Source organism: Nannobrachium achirus (assembly GCF_963921795.1).
Source record: "Nannobrachium achirus genome assembly, chromosome: 3".
Lineage (NCBI taxonomy): Eukaryota > Metazoa > Chordata > Actinopteri > Myctophiformes > Myctophidae > Nannobrachium > Nannobrachium achirus.
Genome location: NC_137812.1, coordinates 31,996,518 through 32,019,806, shown reverse-complemented (window position 1 = coordinate 32,019,806; position 23,289 = coordinate 31,996,518). Strand labels below are relative to the sequence as shown.

General features: G+C 40.9%; 1 protein-coding gene across 2 annotated transcripts in view; it reads left to right on the top strand.

Moving 5' to 3' along the window:
- Window positions 1–23,289, top strand: part of usp43a (ubiquitin specific peptidase 43a) — a 123,306-nt gene that overhangs the window by 29,350 nt on the left and 70,667 nt on the right. For both annotated transcript variants that reach the window (XM_080721466.1, XM_080721465.1), the window contains exon 3: window positions 9,590–9,693. In XM_080721466.1, the coding sequence (XP_080577592.1) occupies window positions 9,590–9,693 (104 nt within the window). The remainder of the gene's footprint in view (window positions 1–9,589; window positions 9,694–23,289) is intronic.

Sequence of the window (23,289 nt, the reverse complement as noted above, 5' to 3'; positions counted from 1 at the left end):
ATCAGGCCTATTATCAGTTGACATGGTCAACACACTTCACTGTGGGAGATACTGTGTAGGAAAACACATCTGATAAGCGCACTTAAATAAACTACAGTACAGTATTCAGCTATTTATTGTGATAAATTAGAAAATTACACCTGTGTTTCTGTGTGGACACTGGGCAGAGCCATCCCCGGTTGTCTGTCCGCAACCTGACATAATGTCAATTTGTTCATAGCAATAGAAATTGGCCCCCTTCACAGGTGTTACCAATGATACTAACGAAGGCTCTGTTCCGTTTAGTGTAGCACAGTGGTATCTCAAACGTTTTTATTTCAAGGACCACCATAAATAGATAAGAAAATAATTTTCTTTATCACTGTATGAAACATACAACGAAATGTCGTTTTGTGCATACCGGTACATAACAACAGCATCAACAAAAAAAATAGACCATAGTCCATAGTCCATAGTCTCCTGTCAATAAAAAAAACATCCATAATGCATGTAATATTCATAAAAAGTAAGAATAATAAAATAAACATAACTCAGTGCACCCACACTTTACACCACAATACAAACCAAATCAGTCCTCTCAGTATAGGGCCTGTTGAGGAAAGGAATGCCTGAGTGTGCTCTCGCATGAATGCACACTCCATTGTAACCTGCAGGGAATCAGCAGGGTTTTGATAACAACATATGTTCTCATGTAGGGCTTGAAGTGCAAAGCTCTCCTGAGGGAGCCGTGTCTCTGCTAGTGGGAGGACCATCATGTTTTATAAACGGCAGCATCGGAGAGATGTTTCTGGCAAAGAATTGCATCGCAAACTAAGGTACTGGTCTGACAGTGCATCCTAATGTCCCTGTGGAAATCTGCTAGGCTGGTGATACTGTCTAAAAGACAGGATGTTCCGTGGATGGTAGTACTTTTTAAGTTTGTTCTACAGTGGTAGTGGAACATAAAGGCAGGTGTTCAGGTGAGAAAGTACATCAAAGCCATACAATTTACAATTACAATTTGGGCATTTAGTAGACGCTCTTAATCCAGAGCGACTTACTTAGTTATGTCCTTAACTGTAGGGAGAACGTTACTGTACTAATTCTTTGAGACACACATAAAGGCTGGCATTTTTTATTATTTTTTAACTACACAGCTTTCACCATTGGATTGAATTATGGAATGTACACGTTACATTTAATGGGTTATTTTCATTAGAGCGCAACCTATAGTGAAGTATTGTAGTGTAGGTAATCACAAATGAAAACGGGACCACCAAATATTCTAAACGTTCTGCGATTCTGCCAATAATCATATCATTTGAGACACATATCTGAGTTTTTGCCGGGCCAAACAATGATGGCACATAGAGTTCTTTTTTCTTTAGCTCCGTCAGATTTGTTTGGTGTCTAGGCTACAGAGGTCCCAGGACAACAAGAGAAACATTCTGTTCAAATATTTGTAGTTTGAGGGGGCACGGTGGCGCAGTCTAGCGCGCAGTCGGTAGCGCTGTCGCCTCACAGCTAGAAGGTCCTGGGTTTGATTCGCCCACACCCTAGATGGGGTTGGCAAAAGGGCCTTTCTGTTTAGAGTTTGCACTTTGCATGTTCTCTCTGTATCCCCTAGGGTATCCCTCACAAAAAACAGCAGTAATTCTCTATACTGCCTCCCCCTGGCCAGCTGGGCGCCTGAAGGAACTGGTTGGAATAACGTGTTCCATCCACATGTCCACTGCAGAATGATAATAGAGACCCCTCTGTCAGGAGGGAAGCGGGTCATGATACTGTACCACACATCATGAACCAATTCTCCCAACTTTTCATGAATTCAAAACAATTCCAACATTTTTCAAAAGTATTTGATAAATAAAATGAAAGAATCGTATAATTTTCATGAATACAAAAGTTTAAGCTGATTGTAGCTGATCTACAACCTCAGCAGTATGTACTTGTCTTGTAGACATTTTCTATTTTCACTTGTTTAGGTCCTGGGCAAACATCTAATATCTCTTTTGGGTCTTGAGCTAAAGAGTTTGGGAACCACCACTGTAAGGACAGACGTGGTCCTCAGGTGTGGTTTCTCCCACGACTGTAAATCTATTTAATACACTGTCAACCTGACGGAAGTAACTGATACTGTTAGTAAGGCGGGAGCTTGTCTTTGCATTTTACATTCATATTCACATTATACTTTAAATACATTTGCTTTGATATGTTGATCATATTACATCAGCAGTTCAAAACTCTAAATAACATTTTATTCTTTTCCCCGGGGCATCACTGCACTGTCAGCAGCACATTGTGGCTTACTGTACAGAAAGAACTGTCATCACTGGTCTCTCTAGTATTACAACACACAGTGGTTGCACTGGTGTGTCCTTGAGGATTACTTACTTATTATACTTTACTTACTGGTAACTTACTGTTGTGTTAACCCTGGCACTGACACTCAATACTCACAAGGTCTTGTGGGTTTGCTCTCCTGCGATGGCTCACTGCTGCTGATGATAGTAATATGTCAATGTTTGACCTCTCATAGCAGGAGTAAACAGAGAATGAATGCAAAATATCTATTTTTTTTCTTTATTTCATTTTTATCCCCACAGGACCTTTGAAAATATTGCTTGATATTTGAGCATTGTTTTCTTGCAAAGTTAATAATTAGTTGCATCTGTCCAGATTATTAGCTTAGAGATAGAAGTGCAGGCCACGGAACTGCTGATGGCATTAATAACACATAATTCATATTCCAGCACACTTTGCCAGTTTGGGATCGCCCAGGGTTGAAGACGGGTTAAGCAAATAAAAATGGGATTGGTATTTAAGCAAATAAGAATGGCATTGGTATTTAAGATGGTCAAAGTGGCACTGCCCATACCTGGCTAACTACTTCTCCAAAGTGAGTGACACCCTCAGCCACAACACTAGAGGGAGCGACCACGATCTGGTACTACCCAAATATAAAACAAACATGCGATTCTCATTCTACTACTTCGATCAAAATGTGGAATGCCCTGCCAACATCCATTAAAAGATGTATATCACTGGTTTATTTCCAAATTGGCCTGAAAATAATAATAATATAATAAAATAATAATAAAGTAAATCTTATCAGGAGACCACAAGGGGAGGTAAATACATATTCCCATAGAAAGGAGGTGATAGCCGCTCCAACACATGGCTTTGTGTGTATGTCCATGCAAAATGAACAGGCCATCAAAAACGTATTAGGTAACATGTCCATGCAAAATGGACAGGACATCAAATACGTCATGTGGGTCTATCAACATCATCATCATCATCATCAGCAGCACCGCTTTATGCTATGTCGAAGAAGAATACATACTGATAGGATGTATAGGCACTTTTTCTGACCCTGCATTGGCAGAACTCTCTAATACAAGGCTCTGGCAGGACCCAGGACTTTTTTGTCTTACTGTACCTTGTGCTGTTCTGACTAATAAAATGAATGAATGAATCAATCAATCAATCAATCAATATATGCAAAAGTATGGCTGCCCATTGCTTCAAGTAACATTGACTATTAGAACTCTTGTCGTTCTGGCTATTCGGATATATTTGGAATTTGGTTACTAAAAACAAAAGCACAGACACATTCCATCAAACTCTGACCGCGTAGACATCGTGGACAAGACCCATTCATCCATGCCCTTGGATTTAACTTCAGTCTTTTCACCATTGTCTGCAGATGTCAGTTTATATAATCTGACTGTGACTTTACTCCATTACTTTTTGGAAAGAGACCCTAACCCTTTCTCTGTGACACTGGAGTCACACAGAACAAGGCTGGTAAATCTGTTTCAGCTTAACTGTGTGTGTGTGTGTGTGTGTGTGTGTGTGTGTGTGTGTGTCTGTCTGTCTGTCTGTCTGTCTGTCTGTCTGTCTGTCTGTCTGTCTGTCTGTCTGTCTGTCTGTCTGTCTGTCTGTCTGTCTGTCTGTCTGTCTGTCTGTCTGTCTGTCTGTCTGTCTGTCTGTCTGTCTGTCTGTCTGTCTGTCTGTCTGTCTGTCTGTCTGTCTGTCTGTCTGTCTGTCTGTCTGTCTGTCTGTCTGTCTGTCTGTCTGTCTGTCTGTCTGTCTGTGTGCGTGCGTGCGTGCGTGTGCATGCGTGCGTGTGTGCGCGCGTGGGGGTTGCATGCGTGCGTGGTATGTAATTGTCCGCGTATTTTCATCTGAAAACATTTTGTGCCATGTGACCCCGTAACAGATTGTTAAAATCTTTCAAAAATATTTCACATTTTTCCCAATATGTTTTTGAAAATAGCAGATCTACAAGCTCACTCAAATAGCCAATGTACGTATGAGTTTAAAGTGCTCATATTGCCTCTAGTCGCTTCTTTTGGACTTGTTTTCATAGCCCTGGGTGCTTATTTCTCAAAGGGTCAAAAATCTAACAAAACAATTGCACTACCTAAGCAACAGGAGCTGGCTGTCTGAATACAAATCTGTTATCGTGGAAATTCTGATTTGGGATTATATTCACAGTATCAGTATTCAGTCATGTTGGGGCTGTTATGATATTTTAGGGTAAAACCCAAAGAGTATATTGAGTAGATATAATACCGTGTAGCACTGCCCAACTACTTCTGACATTGTAAACTACTTGCAGTCATTTTTTCCCCATGGTGGAGTTGTAGTGAATATCTGACTACTCATGCCACCTCGGGACTATGTGCAGTACCTGAGAGGCATGTGATTGTGTTTGATTAGGAAGAGCAGCTATGGCAGAGCTTCTATATAGCTGGTTAACCCAGTAAGAAAGACCTCAGGCCCATTCTACAAAGGTCTTCTAAACAGTAGTCTGAGAAGCGTATCCTTCTACAATGTAGAACCCAAAATGAGTTTGACACCCCTGTTCTACATGTATATCAGTGGTTCATGTGGTTTTCATGTCAAGGGACCCACAGAAGCAAAGATTTGAGATGAAAATGTTCGCTTTAAAATAATACCGGTATATACATTCAGAATTTATAAAGTAACATATACTGTAGTTCATTTGGCTCATCATCATCTGTTGGCAAAATAGGCTTTCGCTGGTTTAGAAATTTGCACAAAAATACAAAAAGGAGCTGGCAGTCACTATCCTCACCATTCCAGCTGGGTAGAGGCACTAGACAGGGGGATCCAGCATCACCCTTACTTTTCGCTATCGCCCTAGAGCCTCTAGCAGCCGCGATCCGCAAAGAACAGGGATTCCCTGGCATTACAAAATGTAACTCGACTCATAAACTGATGTTATATGCCGATGATATACTTCTATTTGTTTCGGAACCAGAGCGATCTCTCCCATCTCTACTTGATATTATAGGAAAGTTCTCATCCATGTCAGGCTACAAAGTTAACTGGTCGAAGTCAGAAGCCCTTCCTCTCACCCCTTATTGTCCTAAGACTTTATTTCAATCAGGCTCTTTTAAGTGGCCCCAGAAGGGTCTTAAGTACTTGGGAATAACTTTTCCACCCAAATTGGAGGACCTGGTCAAGATTAACATTGAACCTCTTCTGGATAAAATACGGACTGATTTTGAGCGGTGGTCTTCTTTGTTTCTGTCCATGTGGGGAAAGGCTAATGTAATAAAGATGAACTGTGCTCCAAGACTGAACTACCTATTGCAGGTATTACCTGTTAAAATCCCATTACATTATTTTAAACAATTTGACCAAATTTGTAATAAGTTCTTATGGAATGGTAAACGTCCTAGAATGAGACTGCAGAAATTGCAGAGACCGGTGGACAGGGGAGGGCTTGGCGTCCCCAACCCTCTCCTGTACCACTATGCATTCACTATGAGACATATGGTACAATGGTCCCTCCCACCAGAAAGGGCCCCACCGTGGTTCAGTCTTGAGGAAGCGCTTTGTTCACCTCTTAAACCCATTAATTCTCTGTCAACCAAACTGGATATAGTGAGTAGATCACATCCTGTTGTTTCACATATTGATTGGGTATGGAAGAAAGTAGCTCGAATGTTTAAGTTTGAACCCTATCTCCATTGGTCAGCCGGAATTTGGCTTAATCCCAAATTACGCATAGATAAGGAGCCCATTTATTGGGAATCTTGGCATCAAAAGGGTATTTTAACTTTGGGGGATTTATACCAGGACTCCATCTTAAAATCATTCGAGGACCTGAGAAAGGAATTTGGTCTACCACGTATCATTTGTGGCGGTACTTCCAGTTAAGAGACCTTCTGAGGAAAACATTTGGATCGATATCTTCACCCCCCACCAAAATTGTCACTGTAGAAACGATTCTAAAAATATTTGGGTTGGGTCACGAGGCCTCTATATATTATGTCATGTTACTGGAAGTCTCTGACCCAAGTATGTTAGCGGCTAAGATACCATGGGAAAGGGATCTGGAAATGACCATCACGGATGGAGACTGGGTCAAAATTCTTAAGAACTGTAGAAAAATGTCAAGGGAATTGCGTACAAGACTGATCCAATTCAAAATCATTAATAGGATATACTGGACTCCATCGAGACTGCATAGGGTGGGTCTTACGGAAAATTCAGAGTGCTGGAGGTGTCAAGATAAGGATGGAACTTTAGTACATATGCTCTGGTCCTGCCCGCAGGCTCAGGCCTACTGGCAGGCCATACATGAGAAAATTAGGGAAATAACAGGAGTTACGATTTCATTCACCTCTAGTTTGTTTATACTGGGAGACCCTAAGATTCTGAAAAACATTGCCCCCCCTTTAGCAGAATGGATACAAACTTAATGGCAGGAAGGAGGCTGCTGATCAAGGACTGGAAAGCTTCATCTCTTCCAGCACTGTCTCATTGGGTCAATGCAGTAGGCCAACTATCCTCATATGAGAGACTGTCGTACAGGCTACATGACAGGATGGACTTTTACGAACTGAAATGGGGTCACTACCATCTTCATATTGCGGGACTCTGAAGCGTTCTAAGCTTGTGGGCGAGACATACCTACTGGTATACAATTTTAGTAACGTGTTGGTTTAGCTGTGGTTCTCCAATTGCCTCTGTGTGCTTGAACCGGGTATTATTGTTTTAATTTCTTGTTGTTGTATTTGTTTTTTATTTTTTCATGTACTGTGTTTGGATTTGTATGTTTTGTGTTTGAAAATTTGAAAAAGTGAATAAAAATACTAATCATAAAAAAAAGGAGCTGGCAGTCTGAGGTGGAATGGGTTTTATAATGGTCTCTTTGATTTCTAATGATATTACTAAATTAAGCATTTTCACGGTTGTCGGACAGTCTTAGTCGTGTTTCCAATTTCATGTGCGCTGTATAGTATAGTATTGCCTCTTTGCACTTGCCACATCTTTTCTGCCAATAGTGTGTCTCTGTGGTGAGGTGATCTGATTTGATGAAGGGCCTTGCCTAAACAGAGTATAAACATGACCTAATATCTTGGAACCTTTTGTCAAGCAGCTGATGCTCAACATTGGTAGTATCTTGACAGTACTTCCTTCAGATTGCCGTGGTTGAAACTCCAACCACAATAAACACAGCCTCTGGGTATGCATGCAGAGTTGCAGACTCATGTTTATTGATAGCCCCAGACAACCTCTGTGTACGAAATAAGCCTATTCACACAAAATGCACAAAGAAATATATCATACTGTACCCAAGACCACAAACCTCAGTGGTATATATTCCCTCATTATTACTGAGAGCAGCATTAAAAAAACTCAAAATGCAGCAGCAGCAACTTAAACTTGAGCACATGACAAACCAAAGTTTGAGATTCTGCATTATACCTTCTCTATGTGATGCAACCGTCTGAAATCGTTGCATTAGTTTGGACCTGGGAGATGGGATCGCTCTGAAAGTCAAAACATGCATGTTTGTAAGTTGTAACCATGACTGGTTTCGAGTGTAGAGGCGGCTCTCCTTTTTATTAGCTGACGTACTTCTGTGCCACTGTTACCCTGCACTCCGAGTGTAATTATCTAGTATTATGAAACAGGCACTGGGAAAGTTCCACAGTGGCTCCTTCTAAATCCAGACTCTCCCACTTTCTTTCTATCCCTCTGTTTATTAGCTCATCTTCCCCACGTCATATTGTGTCATTGTCCCCACAGGTAAACAATGTAGCACCATGAAATTATTCCCCCACATTGAGCACACTCGCGCTCCACAACTGCAGCTTCCTGGTATGAATGACAGAATCAGTCACTCCCACTAGCATCAGTTGACACCTGTCATACGAGAAGAGATGTAAGCAGATGTCTTTCCCTAAGTATCTTGGTTGAGATAGGTAATCTACACAAACATGTGATTATTGCGACCGGAGGTCGCAGTTTACTATGAGAATAAACGTCACAGTTTGTCCTTGTCTGTCTGTCTGGACGTGTAGACGTTTACACATTTTTACGGTCTATGGGATTGCCGCTCTGACATCACGCTCTGGCTTCACTGTGATGTCACCCTAACAGAATCCCTTTCATGCCCAATATAGAGTTCCCTGATCATCATCATCAATATTAATGATGCCCTGTTAGAGAAATCCCTGTGATGCCAGGGGAACAAATCCTGTTTATGCCCATAAATGGAGATATGGAGATCCCTGTGATGCCAGGGGAACAAATCCCTTTTATGCCCATATTTGGAGTACCCTGATGTCCACATCCCTGATGTTCACATCACTGTGGCGCGACCTCGCCCTGAAGTGTCTTACTAGTATTAGAACAAGAGTACAGGCCGGTATGGTCCTTTAAATGGCTCAAAAAGTGGGCACCCTTTGATTCACTCTCACCTGCCATGCCTAAAAGAGCAAGGGACCTATGAGGGTGAGTGGTGGGACTGGTGGGAAACAGAAAACTTTAATAATGTGATATCTACTGTGTCTCACTTTCTCTCTCCCTTCTCTCTGATCTTGGTCTGGCTCTCCAAGGAGCCCTTTGATCACCTAGCAGTCTATTAAAAGGACAGAAGTATAAGATGCTGACAGAGAGAACTGTGCAAATTGGGCACAGCTTTGTTAGAGACCGTATCTACCGTGTGTTTAAGCATCCACTTTGCCCTGTGTATCAGCCTCTGCCCCAGTTTTGGATTACTGATTATTATCCATTAATCATCTGCTGTTGATGTCAGTTCTCTGTAGTTCAAGGGTCTTCAACAGGGGGTCCGGGAACCCTAGGGGGTCCTCAGAGTTACTATAGGGGGTCCTCCAAATCTTTGTGTGATAGAAACTTTTTTCTCCTTTTTTATAACCACTTGAACCCTATAGTGTCCTTATTCTCAGATCTTTAGCCACAAATAGCAGATCTACAAGCTCACAACGCCTCGCTCTGCGAGGCGTTGTGAGCTTGTAGATCAGCTATTTTTGGCAAAGAGGTTTGGTGTAGAGGGGAAAAAGAGCAGACTAAGTATATATTGAAAGTTCAACTTTATTAAGTATTGACAGTTCCAAGTTCAAATATCTGAAGCACAAATTGACAAGAATCCAAAATACACTGATGATTGTGCTGTCAAACAATGACACTATATGGAATCTCTGAAAAGGTTGTGTGGGGGTCCCTGCCTCATCTCTCTCTCAACTAAGGGGTCCTTGGCCTGAAAACGTTGAAGACCCCTGGTGTAGTTAATTATTCCCCCTCTCTCCCTACTCCCCAGGGCCCCAGCACAGTGGAGGACCCCTCCACCTTTAGCCATGCCAGCACCAAGCAGCCAGGAGGCCGGCACAGCTTTGTCCAGGAACACTTCCAGGCACAGTACAGGTGAGGGTCACAGACTTACAGAACATTCCCTGTATACACATACACTCACAGCCAGTGTTTTGGTAATACTTTACAAAGTAACACAGTATTCGGTAACGAGTAATGTAAAGTATGGAGTAGGGATGGGACGATATGCGATATTATCGTATATCGTGATAAAAAACACTCACAATAATCGTATCGTGGAGATTTGATTTATCGTGATATTGTCCTCCGTCATGCACTGGGATCAATTCACCTTTTATTTTCCGAGCTGCATATCCTGTACCACTTAAACCCTCTATAATTGGTAAAAGGTACTTATAATGTGTATTTGTTGTTTAGAAAAAGTTAAAAAAATCATATATGGAAGTAGGCCAGAAGAATGTTATCTTATTATATTCAGAATAGGTTGTCTCTCCATACTGCTATTTAAGCTTGTTTTATATCTACAGATGTGTATGTGCCTAAACCTCCAATAAAAATATTAATGAAAAAAAAGTACATAATATATGTACTTGATAGTCTTTTTTCACTCTATCAAATGTCTTTGCTAAAAAATTGCAGATCTACAAGCTCACAACGCATTGTGTTGCGACGCGTTGTGAGCTTGTAGATCTGCTATTTTTTACCAAATGTTCCGCCCAACGAAAATGGATTTTGATTATCGTGATAATATTGTAAATCGTGCTTTCTTTTGTCACAGTAATCGTGATATGAAATTTTCATATCGTCCCATCCCTAGTATGGAGAAATATTCTAGAATGACAGTTTTTCTGTAATGGTCTTATGCCCATTTACTATGGGCATAAAACTCATGGTATACTTGATATTACTGTTGGCCATTTTCCACAGCATACCGCCGTTTGTTACATTGCAATTCAATGTACTCCGTTTAGTTAGTTAGTTACGTTTTCAAATTAATTACAATACATACCATTGCTTCTATACCAGTGAAAACATATTTCCCTGTTCCTTCTGTTGGCACAAATGAAAAGAAAATCCAGATGCATTTGCACTGGTTCTGGGTATTCCCTACTTCTTTACAAGGCAACTTGCGCATAGGGATTTTCATTTTCAGAAACACAAAAGTTATCTACAGTAAAAGTATTATAACCAGTTATTTCTCTCAGTATGTAAAAGTAGCATTACCTCAACACTTCTCACAACAACAGCTAAAGTTTTCTTTTACAAACTCATTGTAGGATATTATATTATAGGTATATACTGTAGGTATTTTAGGATGTGTTGTGTTTTGCTCTAAGCCAAGGTATAGCTTACCTTTTGGAAGAAAAAAAAAGGTAGAGCAAGAATAAAACTTCAGGACTATCTAAGTATCCTATCAATTATGCAGTATGGAACCTGAAAAGTACCAGGCACCAAAAACTCCTGTCCCGAGGATGTGTTTGCATAACTTGGAATAAATCACGTAGATGCTATTCGAAGAATAGGTAATCAGCAAAGGGGAGAATATATTATATACCGTATATTCAGTATATCGTTGCTATAATGGGGCAAGCTTTTTTGTAGCACACAAAGCTTTGCAATGCGAGGCGTTGTGTGCTTGTACAGTAGATCGGCTATTTTCAGTAGTTTACATCATTTTTAAAATGATAGATACAAAATGAACCGTTTTGGACATACAAGGTTTCCACCCGACAACAACGATATATATATGTTGTTTGTCCTGCGGATAAGGATCAGTAGTTGGAGAAAGTAGGTCAGATAGACCTGTGCAGAAGTAGGGGATGGATCTTTACCATTGGTTCTCTGGCTGGCTTTGTTTCACGCACCCTAGAAAGATGAAATAGCAGTGATGGAAGAAACACTCATGTAAAAGTATCAATACGGCAATGTAGATAATATACTCCGTAGAAGTCCCGTATTCAAAATGTACTTGAGTAAAAGTACATAAGTATAAAAAAAACCTTTGTGCACTGTAGTGTGAGCTGTCGTGCAGTAAAAGTACAATATTTACCTCTGAGTTGTAGTGGGGTAGAAGTAAAAATACTGCAAATTCTAAATACTGAAGAAAGTAAAAAATACCTAAAACTTTCACTTTGGGGCGCCTGGTGGCCTAGTGGACCCGGCGCATACCATATAGGCATTGCCATTTCGGCATCAATGCCTGTCGGCGTCGCCCGTTCAATTCCCGATCCGGGCGACCTTTGCCGCCTGTCATTCCCTGTCTCTCCCACATTTCCTGTCAGTCTACTGTCCTATCCAATAAAGGCAAAAAGCTCAAAAACAAATCTTTAAAAAAAAAAAAAAAAAAAAACAACACTTTAGTACAGTACTTGAGTACATGTACTTAGTTATTCACACCACCGTGAAACAGACCCTGTAGGTCTCTTTCTAGCCTTGGCAGTACAATTGTATATCTTTGCTCTCTTCTTTGCCTTAAGCCTTAACCCTTCTTCACCTTGTCTCACAATTGACTCCAGATGTACTGGAACTGGATACTTTAAAAAATGATATATTATATTCAGAATGATATACCATGGCAGTTGTCATGCATAATTCATTTTCTAAATTATTCTTGCTTTTTCTTTTTCCTCAATGCTGAAGACACACAATTATGTGCTGAGATCCCAGCCAATGCCTTCGTCCTTTTCAAGGTCGATTATTTATTCTGCATTTGAGCCACAGACCACCATTTGACGAGATTTAGCCTCTCATACTCCAATCTTAGGCTATTTTGTTATCGTTGGATAAGATTTTGTCCACAATTCCATGCTGTATTGATGTGGTACCATAGGAGAGATAGCAGACAAATGTTGATCAAAATAACAATTCTTCTACAGTACATTCTCTAATTGTGTAGATGCAGATGTTATTTAGCTGGGGACCGCCTGGAAAACCCTCTGGTGGTCCCTGGACCACTGGTTGAGAACCACTGCTTTTAATCAATTTTCGAGATATAGGAATCGAGAATAGGAATTGTTAGAGGGTGGCGGAACAATCAAGATTTGTACCGACAAGGCTACTTATCACCACATATCATATGTACCGTATGTGTGTATGTATATATATATATATATATATATATATATATATATGAATAACATATACACGCATATATCATATTAAACATCCCTGTATATATAATATATTTATTTTTTATAAATACTGTAGGCCTATATACGGTATTAATATTTTAAAAAATATGGATTGCCTGTTTTTGAAAGAAGAAAGAAAGAAAAGAAAATATTGTGGTTAAAGACTCCAGGGGACTTCCACCCGCTACGTTCAGTTGAGTGTCAGACACTCTTGACACTACAGTATTATTGACCACTGTGCTGTTAGGTTAAGCAGCCATTGGATTATCCCATAATGGTCTAAACACGTCTCCCTGTGGAGCTCTGGTAAATTGGAAACCTTTCGGACATGGAAGAAGCACACCTCTTGTTTAGACAGTAGTAGGTGAATGTTGGAATCATTTTGGAATAATGTACCAGAATTGAGTATTCTTTGTTGCGCTAGCAGCGGTGCTCTAAGAATGGCCATGTTGGTTTGTCAGATGGGCTGGCGGGGGGTTCCCAGTGACCTTTCCTCTGGTGCCACAATTAGGACAAACTTGAAGCAGGCTATCAATCAACTAAGTGACACTTGTGTCATGTAATATGAAATGTAATCAAATTACCAGCAATAACATTTTAACCTTTTTAGCTAGAAGTGTTCTTTATCTCAAATAATAATGATTGGCTCTTACAGTAACTTTGACAAAAAGATTTCTGGATAACTGTGCCAGTCTATATCTCTCTCTCTACATTCTCATTATTCACACACAGAGATACTTTCGTGGCAGAGTGTTTAGGTAACATTATCAGATTGATTCATTAGGTCACTCTAACAACACCAGGACGTATCACTGAAAACACCCACTGCATCTGCAAACAGCTATAGAGGGTCTTTCTTAATCCAAGATGTATCTCCCTACACATGCACGCACGCACGCACGCACGCACGCAGGCACGCACGCACGCACGCACACATGCACGCATGCACGCACACATCCCATCTATTCTATCCCTTTTTTCCTCCCTTTTTGAAATGACTGGCTATTTTTAGAGTTGTGTTCCTCCATGGGTTTATTATGTGGCTTTGAATGCAGGCCAATGCTTTGTACTGGCATAAGAGGCCTATTTAAGGCTGCAATTAGCTGCATGTGCTATGCTATACATTAGACACATGCACAAACTTCCATGCCACTGAGTTTGTATAATTAGCTTATGTGTGCTACTCATGCACTGTGTAAATGTGATACAAAATGTATACACAGTGTGTATCTTATTATACACTATCAGTACACACGCACATACGCATGCTAACACACACACACACACACACACACACACACACACACACACACACACACACACACACACACACACACACACACACACACACACACACACAGAGATAGACTGCATACATATCTATGGTAGATAGACATTTACTGTGCACACAAACTGTGTTATTATTACATTGCTGAATGTGCTTCTGTGTCTTAACAATGTGGGTAAGGAGCTTGGATTACTTGTGAGGTTGATAATCACATGCTGTTTTTATAATAAGCCATGAGTAAGTTATACCTCTACAAATCCTAATAAGGGGTTTTTGTACATTATAGCCTGGTGGAAGGCTGTGTTTATAGTGCACTGCAATTCCGGGATTGCAACTGTGTGTGGCTGAATGGCAAACAGTGTTTGAAGAATTCAGGTTTGTCCAGTGAGAAAGAATGGAAGAAGAATGTGAGGGTGTCACATGGCATGGCTGAGTGCCTACTACTGACTCTCCTGGTGAGCTGGTTTGTGTGACTTTATTTCAAGCAAGCATCGGACAATTGCTGTTGACTGCTCCTAATTGGTTAAATGCAGACACCTCATTCTGTGTATGTGAACTGTACATGTATTGTAGTTTGGCAATAAATACACTTGAACTGAACCACTTTGAACCTGGTGTCCCTATTCTGGGCATGTGATTATAGGAGAAAAATGGAAGATATACATTACAAACTGATGCAACGCATTGTGTGATTATAGTTCGGCTATTTTGCTGTCGTACAACAAAGTAGCTACAGTATAGGGCTTAAGTGGTTCAATTGATTTTGGTAAAACCAATGACAGCTTTGTTTGGAATTCTTTCTTGGTCATTTCCCTCCCTGGAGTTCCATCTCCTGCAGCTGCATTGCCTAGTTGTTGCCCTTCCAAGACCTGCAGATAAATAAGTGAAGCACCGGTAATTATACTGCAAAACCGCAGGAACACCATGCACACACTAAGACCTCTTGGAGTCTTGTTTTCTTTCAAAACTCTTGAGGTAATACCTTGTTTCCTGTTTGCTCACTCCCACCCACCTGAAATAAATGATGATGCTAGCTCCATGTTTGAAACACCCAAAGGGTCTTATACAGCATGGATATCCATCTCAGCCTTGAAAACTGCTGCTGTAAACAGGTATATAAGTGTGCATATGTGTGTGTGTGTGTGTGTGTGTGTGTGTGTGTGTGTGTGTGTGTGTGTGTGTGTGTGTGTGTGTGTGTGTGTGTGTGTGTGTGTGTGTGTGTGTGTGTGTGTGTGTGTGTGTGTGTGTGTGTGTGTGTGTGTGTGTGTCTGTCTGTGTGTGTATGTGTGTGTCCATGCAGTGCCTAAGAGAAGGACTGAAAAAGCTTGTGTGTGCTTATGTGTGCGTATTAACAGTCTGATGAATTTGGAATTGTTACTCTACCGCTCAGTGTACTCTCCTTCAACTATCTTATTTTGTGTCCGGGTAGCTCAGTCGCTAGAGCACTCGCTTTGGACCACAAGGTTCTGGATTTGATCCCAGCCACTGCCAACTCAGTGTATGAGTAGCACTGCTTGGGTAACTAAGTTATGCAGTAAATACTGGGAGCTGAGGGTAGGTGGCGCTCCACCTCAGCTATCCATCTCCCAGTGGTATATCCCATTGAAAAGGGGATGGACAGTTGGACACCCTCATTGGGCTGATACTGACAATAAGCCACTCCGACCTACTTATCTCTTGTTCCTTTCTTCCTCCTCCCAACTTCATGGAATCATGGCCAAACTGGGGTTGTCATGACCAACAGCGGAGCAGTCGGAGACTGACTTTGGGCCACCTCACATTCATTTATTAAGCACTTTCAACCTAGCATTCCTACGGAGCCCAGAAGTGGCTATACTGAGGCCTCTTTTTTCCATATTGAGCGCTCAAATTCTTATTTTGACTCGTTCCCACATTTTTTTTATCCACAAATTGTTTAATTTGTGCGCACGTATTAACTAAAACGTGGGATCAAATTATATCTCGTGGCCACAAAATACAATTTCAAGTGCTCAATATAGTAAAACGTGGCCTCAATATAGTTTATTTATCTTTTCTATCGCCACTCCGGCAAATACATTTCGCTATCCGGTGGGACCATGTAGGCCATATATCCATAAATCACATCAATGCACTATATTCAACTATGTTAGAAAGTGAGCTCATGCAGTTTGATGCTACTTCATCAGACAGTATGTATTCTTAGGACATGCTGCCTGACAGAGATTTGCACTCTACTGAGCACACCTTTCTAGTTTCTGTAGATATCTTTCAGTGTGTGGGTTTGTCACTCACTCTCTGTCTCTCTCCCTCTCCCTCTCTCTCTCTGTTATTCTCGTTCTCCCTCACTTTCCTTTCTGGTTCTTTTCAGAACTCTGAGATGCCTTGGGGGCATTTTGTGGAGCTGTATGATTTTGAATAAATGTTTGATTAGAGCTGATGCTTTCTCGAGGTTTGGGCTGCCGATCGGGGAGCGCGCTGGTGATGCTCTGATGTGGCCTAAATGAGTCTTTGTCAACCCCCAGTGACTGTCTGTCACTCACAGTTTTTGACTTCCATTTTTAGCGGCCTGGGAGATGTGCAGAGAGCTACGGCCTCAAACTCAATCCACAGTTCCAGACAAAGAACATGGCTCAGAAGATTGCTTATTTGTATTTTTTGATTAAGATATTTTTTTGTCTGGTTGTCCTTGATCAGTGTGCGTTTGTATAATACTGATGCAAATAACCGCCTTTTGTAGAAACCAGGGCTACACAGCATGGGTCCAATTTTGACAACCCTTTGTACATACAACTCATAATGTCAGTCATACCAATTGATAAACATAAAGCACAGTTGACAATATGGCCTGCGTTTGGCTGCTGTTTACTGTGATGTATTATGTAATGATGATATATTCACCCGGGCCCCCAGCACCATCGTCTCTCAGCCTGGCCTAACCCACTGTACCCCCTGCCGGTCTTAAACTAGCTCTCCCCAGCTCCCTGCTTTGAAGTTGGTTTCATCCAGGTAACGTTATATGTTGTGATGTGAGAGGGCTTCTTTGATTTCTGTGTCCCTTCACTGTTTTATGAACACATTGTGAGGGGAGCGTACCTATGTTCCCTCAGACCTACCCAAGCCTAATCCTAAACTGAGGGAACATAGGGCTGAGGAAACATAGGCATGACCCAGGCATCCTGACAATCGTGTCAGGAGAGTTACGTATAAATCCACTTCACTAAGAAGTTAAAGAAAGCACTGCCTGTGGTTTTCATAGATCTTGGTAGCGCCTTCGGGTCAGTGCAGAGTACTTCCAGGACATCCAGTTCTGTGTCACAACAGGACAGATGTACCACTGCCTGGTTGCAAATTGAGGTAGGCATAATGGTGGGTAGCACAGTCTCTAAATTTACTGTGGCAATGAAACTCATTATTGGAGCATAAAAGGATGACATGATCGCAATCACAACATAAGCATGCACCAAAACACCTGCTGAATAAACTCCAGGGAAACATAAAAATGGAGTTCAAACCCAGGAAATCTCACAGGTAACTCTATAAACAAAAGCTGACTTGCCAAAGGGAGGTTTCACCTCAACGACGAGCCAATAGCAACATGCAGTCCTAGAGAAGTCCATCAAAAGCCTGGGTCGCTGGTACAGGGCACACAAAGATTCTGAGCAGGTGGAACAACTGACATGATACAATCAGTGTCACCAAGCAAATTAACTAACTGCTTTCCCAGGGAAGCTGAAGTTATGGTTGTGGTGCTTTCAATTTGGACTGCTGTCCCATCTCATGTGGCCAATTACCATCTACGAGGTCACTCTATTCCATGCCATTCGGCTGAAGAGCATTTTGAACGTGCTTGTGAGGAAGTGGCTTGATACAAGCTAAAGCTGTGATGCTTTCAATTTGGACTGCTGCCCAGTCCCCTGTGGCCAATTACCATCTACAAGGTCACTCTATCCCATGCCAGTCGGCTGGAGAAAATGGTGAACGTGTTTGTGAGGAAGTGACGGCTTGGACTACTGAGATGCCTCAGTCAGCTTTGTGCACGATCCGTGCAGTAAAATTCCATGCCACATTCTCTGCAGTAGCTCCAGCTTTGTCTTAACGAGGAAGTGAAGGGAGGAGAGATTGACACAGAGAAACATGTTGTACCGCCGCCGTGTCCGGCACCAAACCGGAAGCACTGTTTTTGGAGCACTTAGGAATCTGATTTCGGCAAATCCGATTTTTTATTGTTTTGAATTAAATCTAACAGGGGTGATAGTGCATGCACAAATCCACTCTAGCCCAGGTGCTGGACAAACGGCAATACAAGAGAAGGATCGAGTCCACAACACTGGTAATACTCAGCTCTATTGCTCTGAGCAATAAAACAGAGCTGAGTATTACCAGCAGAGATGGGAAAAGTACTCACGTTCTGTACTTAAGTAAAAGTAAAAGTACTTGTGAAAAAAACGACTTTGGTAAAAGTAAAAGTACTCATTCCAAATAATTACTCAAGTAAAAAGTAAAAAGTACGTGCTTTGAAAAGTACTTTTAAAGTAAAAGTAAAAGTATTTTTACCGTATATTTCTAGAATTTTAAGGATATTAAAATTAAAAGATCCCCACCAAACATACGTCTTAAAACTGGCCCAGAATTGGTTTCCTACTATGATGTGAAATCTAAATGCAGCAGTGTTTTTTTAGACTGAGTACCAGTTATAGATAATATTTGACTCTCCAAGAACAATCATTATTATTATAAAAAATATATGTATATCCCACGATTTTGTAACCCATTTTTTAAAGTGCCAATTGACCACCAAGTAGGCCTACACCATTATGACTGATGTTAAAATACAGATAAGGTTTCCTAATAAGAATGTCGTTTTCATTGTTCAATTATAATTATAATATTATACATCTCACATCCACAGACAGACAGATTTCTGACTGTTATACTTTAAGATGTTTTGCATGTCTGTCAGAGGACCCCAATGTAAACAAGCCATACAGACTGTATGGATGATAATCATACAGGAGTGCGTTTGCTATGCGAACTGCTAATCAAGTATTCAATCAATCAATTCAAACAAATGCATGCATGCACGCGCATGAGGGCACGCACGCGCGCGCTCTCACACACACACACACACACACACACACACACACACACACACACGCTAAAGGCTTTTGCGAGGCAAAGATGACCGAAGCTACAGTTGTGCAGAGTCTGCAGAACGTTTCACTTTTTCCATACAGAACTTTATCCAGCAAGACCAGCATGAGATAAAAAGCAATTGCACTGACTCACCTAAGCTTCGGAGGTTAAAAAAGAACGCATTTCCAACGCGTGTGCATTACAGGAGCAGCATATGGCCAAAGTCTTGTGTTTATAATCCATAGTTAGTTATAATCCACGTGAATTATTTGTTGATGTTTGAAAACTGTGACGAGATGAATGGTTTACAGCATGATGGTAGAATTAAACCACCTTTCTTCCTCTTCCTATGAAAATCATGGATTTCAAAATAAGAGCATAGGGTATTAGGCTATTATGTTATAGGCTATATGATTAGTTTTATTTGGTAGTCTAGTTGCAGGAAGTAAATAGACCGGTGCTTTCCTACTTGACACAATGACTCTCACTCTGGCCAGGCAGCAGCAGAGCGTCACCGCAGCCTCTATGAATGATGATCAAGCGCTGTAATCATTTTGTTTGATCTGCCACGCATCGGCGCAACATTAACACAAAACCAAAGTAGCGAGCCTGTTTTGAAAATGTAGCGGAGTAAAAGTACAGATACTTGTGTTAAAATGTAACGGATAAAAGTAAAAAGTACCCAGAAAAATAATTACTCAGTAAAGTACAAAGTACTGAAAAATGTACTTCGTTACAGTAACGAAGTATTTGTACTTCGTTACTTCCCATCTCTGATTACCAGTGTTGCGGACTCTATCCTTCTCTTGAATTAAATCTAACTAATCTAATAGCTCGGGAAACTCAGGCGTGGCGGCATGGAACAACAGGAATAACTCAGGAAACTTGGGATATGGCAGTAAGTGAGTTAAGTGAGGTATAGGCTTACTTTATGACCCTTATTGTGCCATTCTAAGTGGGGATCAACATATCCAATTTTGACAAATAAAATTCCCACAGGTATCTGAGACAGAAAGTGAGGACATCACATAAGTTGCAAAATCTCTTATGAAAATATTTAGGTGGAGTTTGAAATGCACCAGCAATTTATTGTCACAAATTTGTGCCAATATCTACTGACAACTTTAAATTTAGTAGACGCAATGCAAGAACCAAGAATCGATCCTACTTATTGAGCCAGGCTTTTATCGAGCCCACCATTGAGCATTTTCTAATATTTTGTGTATAGGATATAAGTGTTAAATGGCTTCATATCATTAATAGTACTGTAATAATTCCTTGCTCGCCTCTTGTCTTGATTGTTTAAACATGATGTAATGGGAGGCTACATGCTCGATAACAGGCTTGATATGCACAAAGCTTATTGATTCCGGGTACTCAATACATTTGTTATCGAGTACTATGTAACAGGCTCGTTTTTCGAGCTCCATCCCTATATATGGTAGACTTATTTGTAATGATGGGTGAATCATAACTGCTGAACTACAGAAAAGTATTTCTATCAGTTTCTTTTTATATACTTATATACTTGTATATACCAAAACATCAATTGGCATGATTCAGAGCCAGCGGTGAAACTTAAAATTATTATTTGTCAAAGTCTTTGAGATACAAGTGTTTGAGATACAGTATGAGGGCAATGCAATGACTTTAACCCATTTAGAACGGGTACACATTTTTGTGTATCATTATTTTATGCTTTAACTATTGAAAAATAGCAGATATACAAGCTCACAGCTGCGAGCTTGTAGATCTGCTATTTTTGAAAAATTTTGAAAATATCTAGTTCCAGGGACCCCCCAGAAGCAAAATTTTAGTTACAAACGTTCAAAGATTGGCACACATTTTCACGACTTTTTCAAAAATAGCAGCGCGTGCCGCGCTGTGAGCTTGTATATCTGCTATTTTTCAATAGTTAAAGCATTCAATAATTCTAGGCCTAAATGGGTGTTAATATGAAAGTCCATGCGGAGACAGTGGCGCTGCCGCTGCGAGGGATCAATTTCCAGATACAATCTGTGGACCTGAGTATCATAACAAGTGGTTGTGATTCTAGGGAGAGTGTAGGTAGGTAGACCGTATACCAGATTGTATCGGCTTGTTTTAAACCGTGTGTTTATATTCATCCTCAAAGATTTACCCTCATAAAGCCCTCTTGATCTTGACTTCATCACCAAACTTTAAAGTGGGTTCTGAGAGTAAAGGAATATATGTCTCTGTCACTTGGTTATCATTCAATTTCTTTTATACAGTTTGATCCTAGTCCTCGATGATGCCGCCTTCATGCGCACGGCATATGCCATATGACAATGTCACTTCTGACTCTTAAAGTGATTAGAAGCCAAGGCAATGTTGTTTTGTTTACTCTGAGCACACACGTCCACAAAATGGATTATTTACCTGTGTACTTTTAGGTTTGAAAACTTTTTCACCAAAGGAGACAGGTTTTGATGGACTCATACTGTGATAAGCCAAAGAGTCCTTGACAGGGACTCCCCCCCCCCCCCCCCCATTCTCATAGTAAACTCTTAGGGATACCATTTACCCAGCAAGAATATTTTTCTCTGGAACCCAAGGCAATGCTGAAAAACTGCAGCAGTCTCTGTGAATTCAGTTTTGAATGCTATCTGAGTCTTTTTATTGAATACAAATAAAAATCACCAAAGGCAATCAAGCACCATAGCTGCCCGTAGATGACCCTGCTGTGTCACCTACGTGTTTTTCCACTGTAAAAAATAAAGAAATAAAACAAATAGAGTCTAAAACTATAAATCGTATTTGCCCTTTACAGCCAGCAGAGAGTTTTCATTCATGCTGTCTAGGAATCAATCTGAGTCACATGGGGTTCAGCCACATTAAAACATACAGGGCAGAGGCCACTGAGCCACATTTGAGGAATGGGAATTTACAGGCCTGAGGGCACCAAGGGATGGTCCCAAATGTGTGTGCGTGTGTATGTGTGTGTGTGTGTGTGTGTGTGTGTGTGTGTGTGTGTGTGTGTGTGTGTGTGTGTGCGTCACTAGAGAGGGATTTCAGAGATGTTTGTACCTCCTGGAGGTTGGTTATTGCCCACCAATCGGGGCAGACTATGTACTATCTAGGCCAAGGGTCTTCAACAGGGGGTCCGGGACCCCTAGGGGGTTCTTAGAGTTACTCCAAATCTTTGTGTGATAGAAACTTTTTTCTCCTTTTTTATTTTAACCACTTGAACCCTAGCGTCCATATTCTGAGACTGTGAGGCGTTGTGAGCTTGTAGATCGGCTATTTTCGGCAAAGAGGTTTGGTGTAGAGGGGGAAAGTACAGAGTGAAATGTCAAGTTTATTACAAATTGACATGTATCCAAAATACACTGATGATTGTGCGGTCAAAATTTGTATGAAACTGTATGGAATCTATGAGAAGGTTGTTGGGGTCCCTGCTTCATCTCTCTCTCTCTCAACTAAGGGGTCCTTGGCCTGAAAACGTTGAAGACCCCTGATCTAGGCTTTAGAGTCAACCTGAGGTGAATGCTGTCATCCAAGTGCTATGACAAACCCAGCATTAAGTTTTTGTTCTCCTAAAAAAAAAGTGGCTCAAATTCGCAATCCGACTCCATGAATATTATGTGGTCAATCCTGTTTCCGCTTGATCATGATTGGTAGACAGGTTCTGATGAGGGGTTGGAAGAAGGTGGGGTGTCCCTCTTTCCAAGAATGGTATGGAGAGATTGGCAGGGTAGCTGCTTATGAGGAAATGATTTATAGGAGGACTGATATAATGGATAAATACATCCGCAAATGGGGAGGCTATATAATGTGTATTGCCAATAGGACTTCAGGCGTGGTTATGGCACAATATACTGTTATATTATGTATGTGGCTGTTACCCGGGATTGTTTGGCATTGTTTTACTTTAGTTTTTTGTTTTGTTTTTTTCTTGTGGTTGTGTTTGTTCTATTGGGGGTCCAACCTATGTTCCCCGCTCTATGTTCCCCACCTCACAGCATTAGTTTTAGTGAGGTTATGGTTAGGGTTAGGGTTAGGGGTAGGTTTAGGTGGTAAGAAAGTGGGGAACATAGAACCTGGGGAACATACGGTAGGTACGGTCCCGTTGTATTGTATTGTATTGTATTGTATTTGGTTTTTGTTTGTTCTATGGTTGCTGTGTACCGGTAC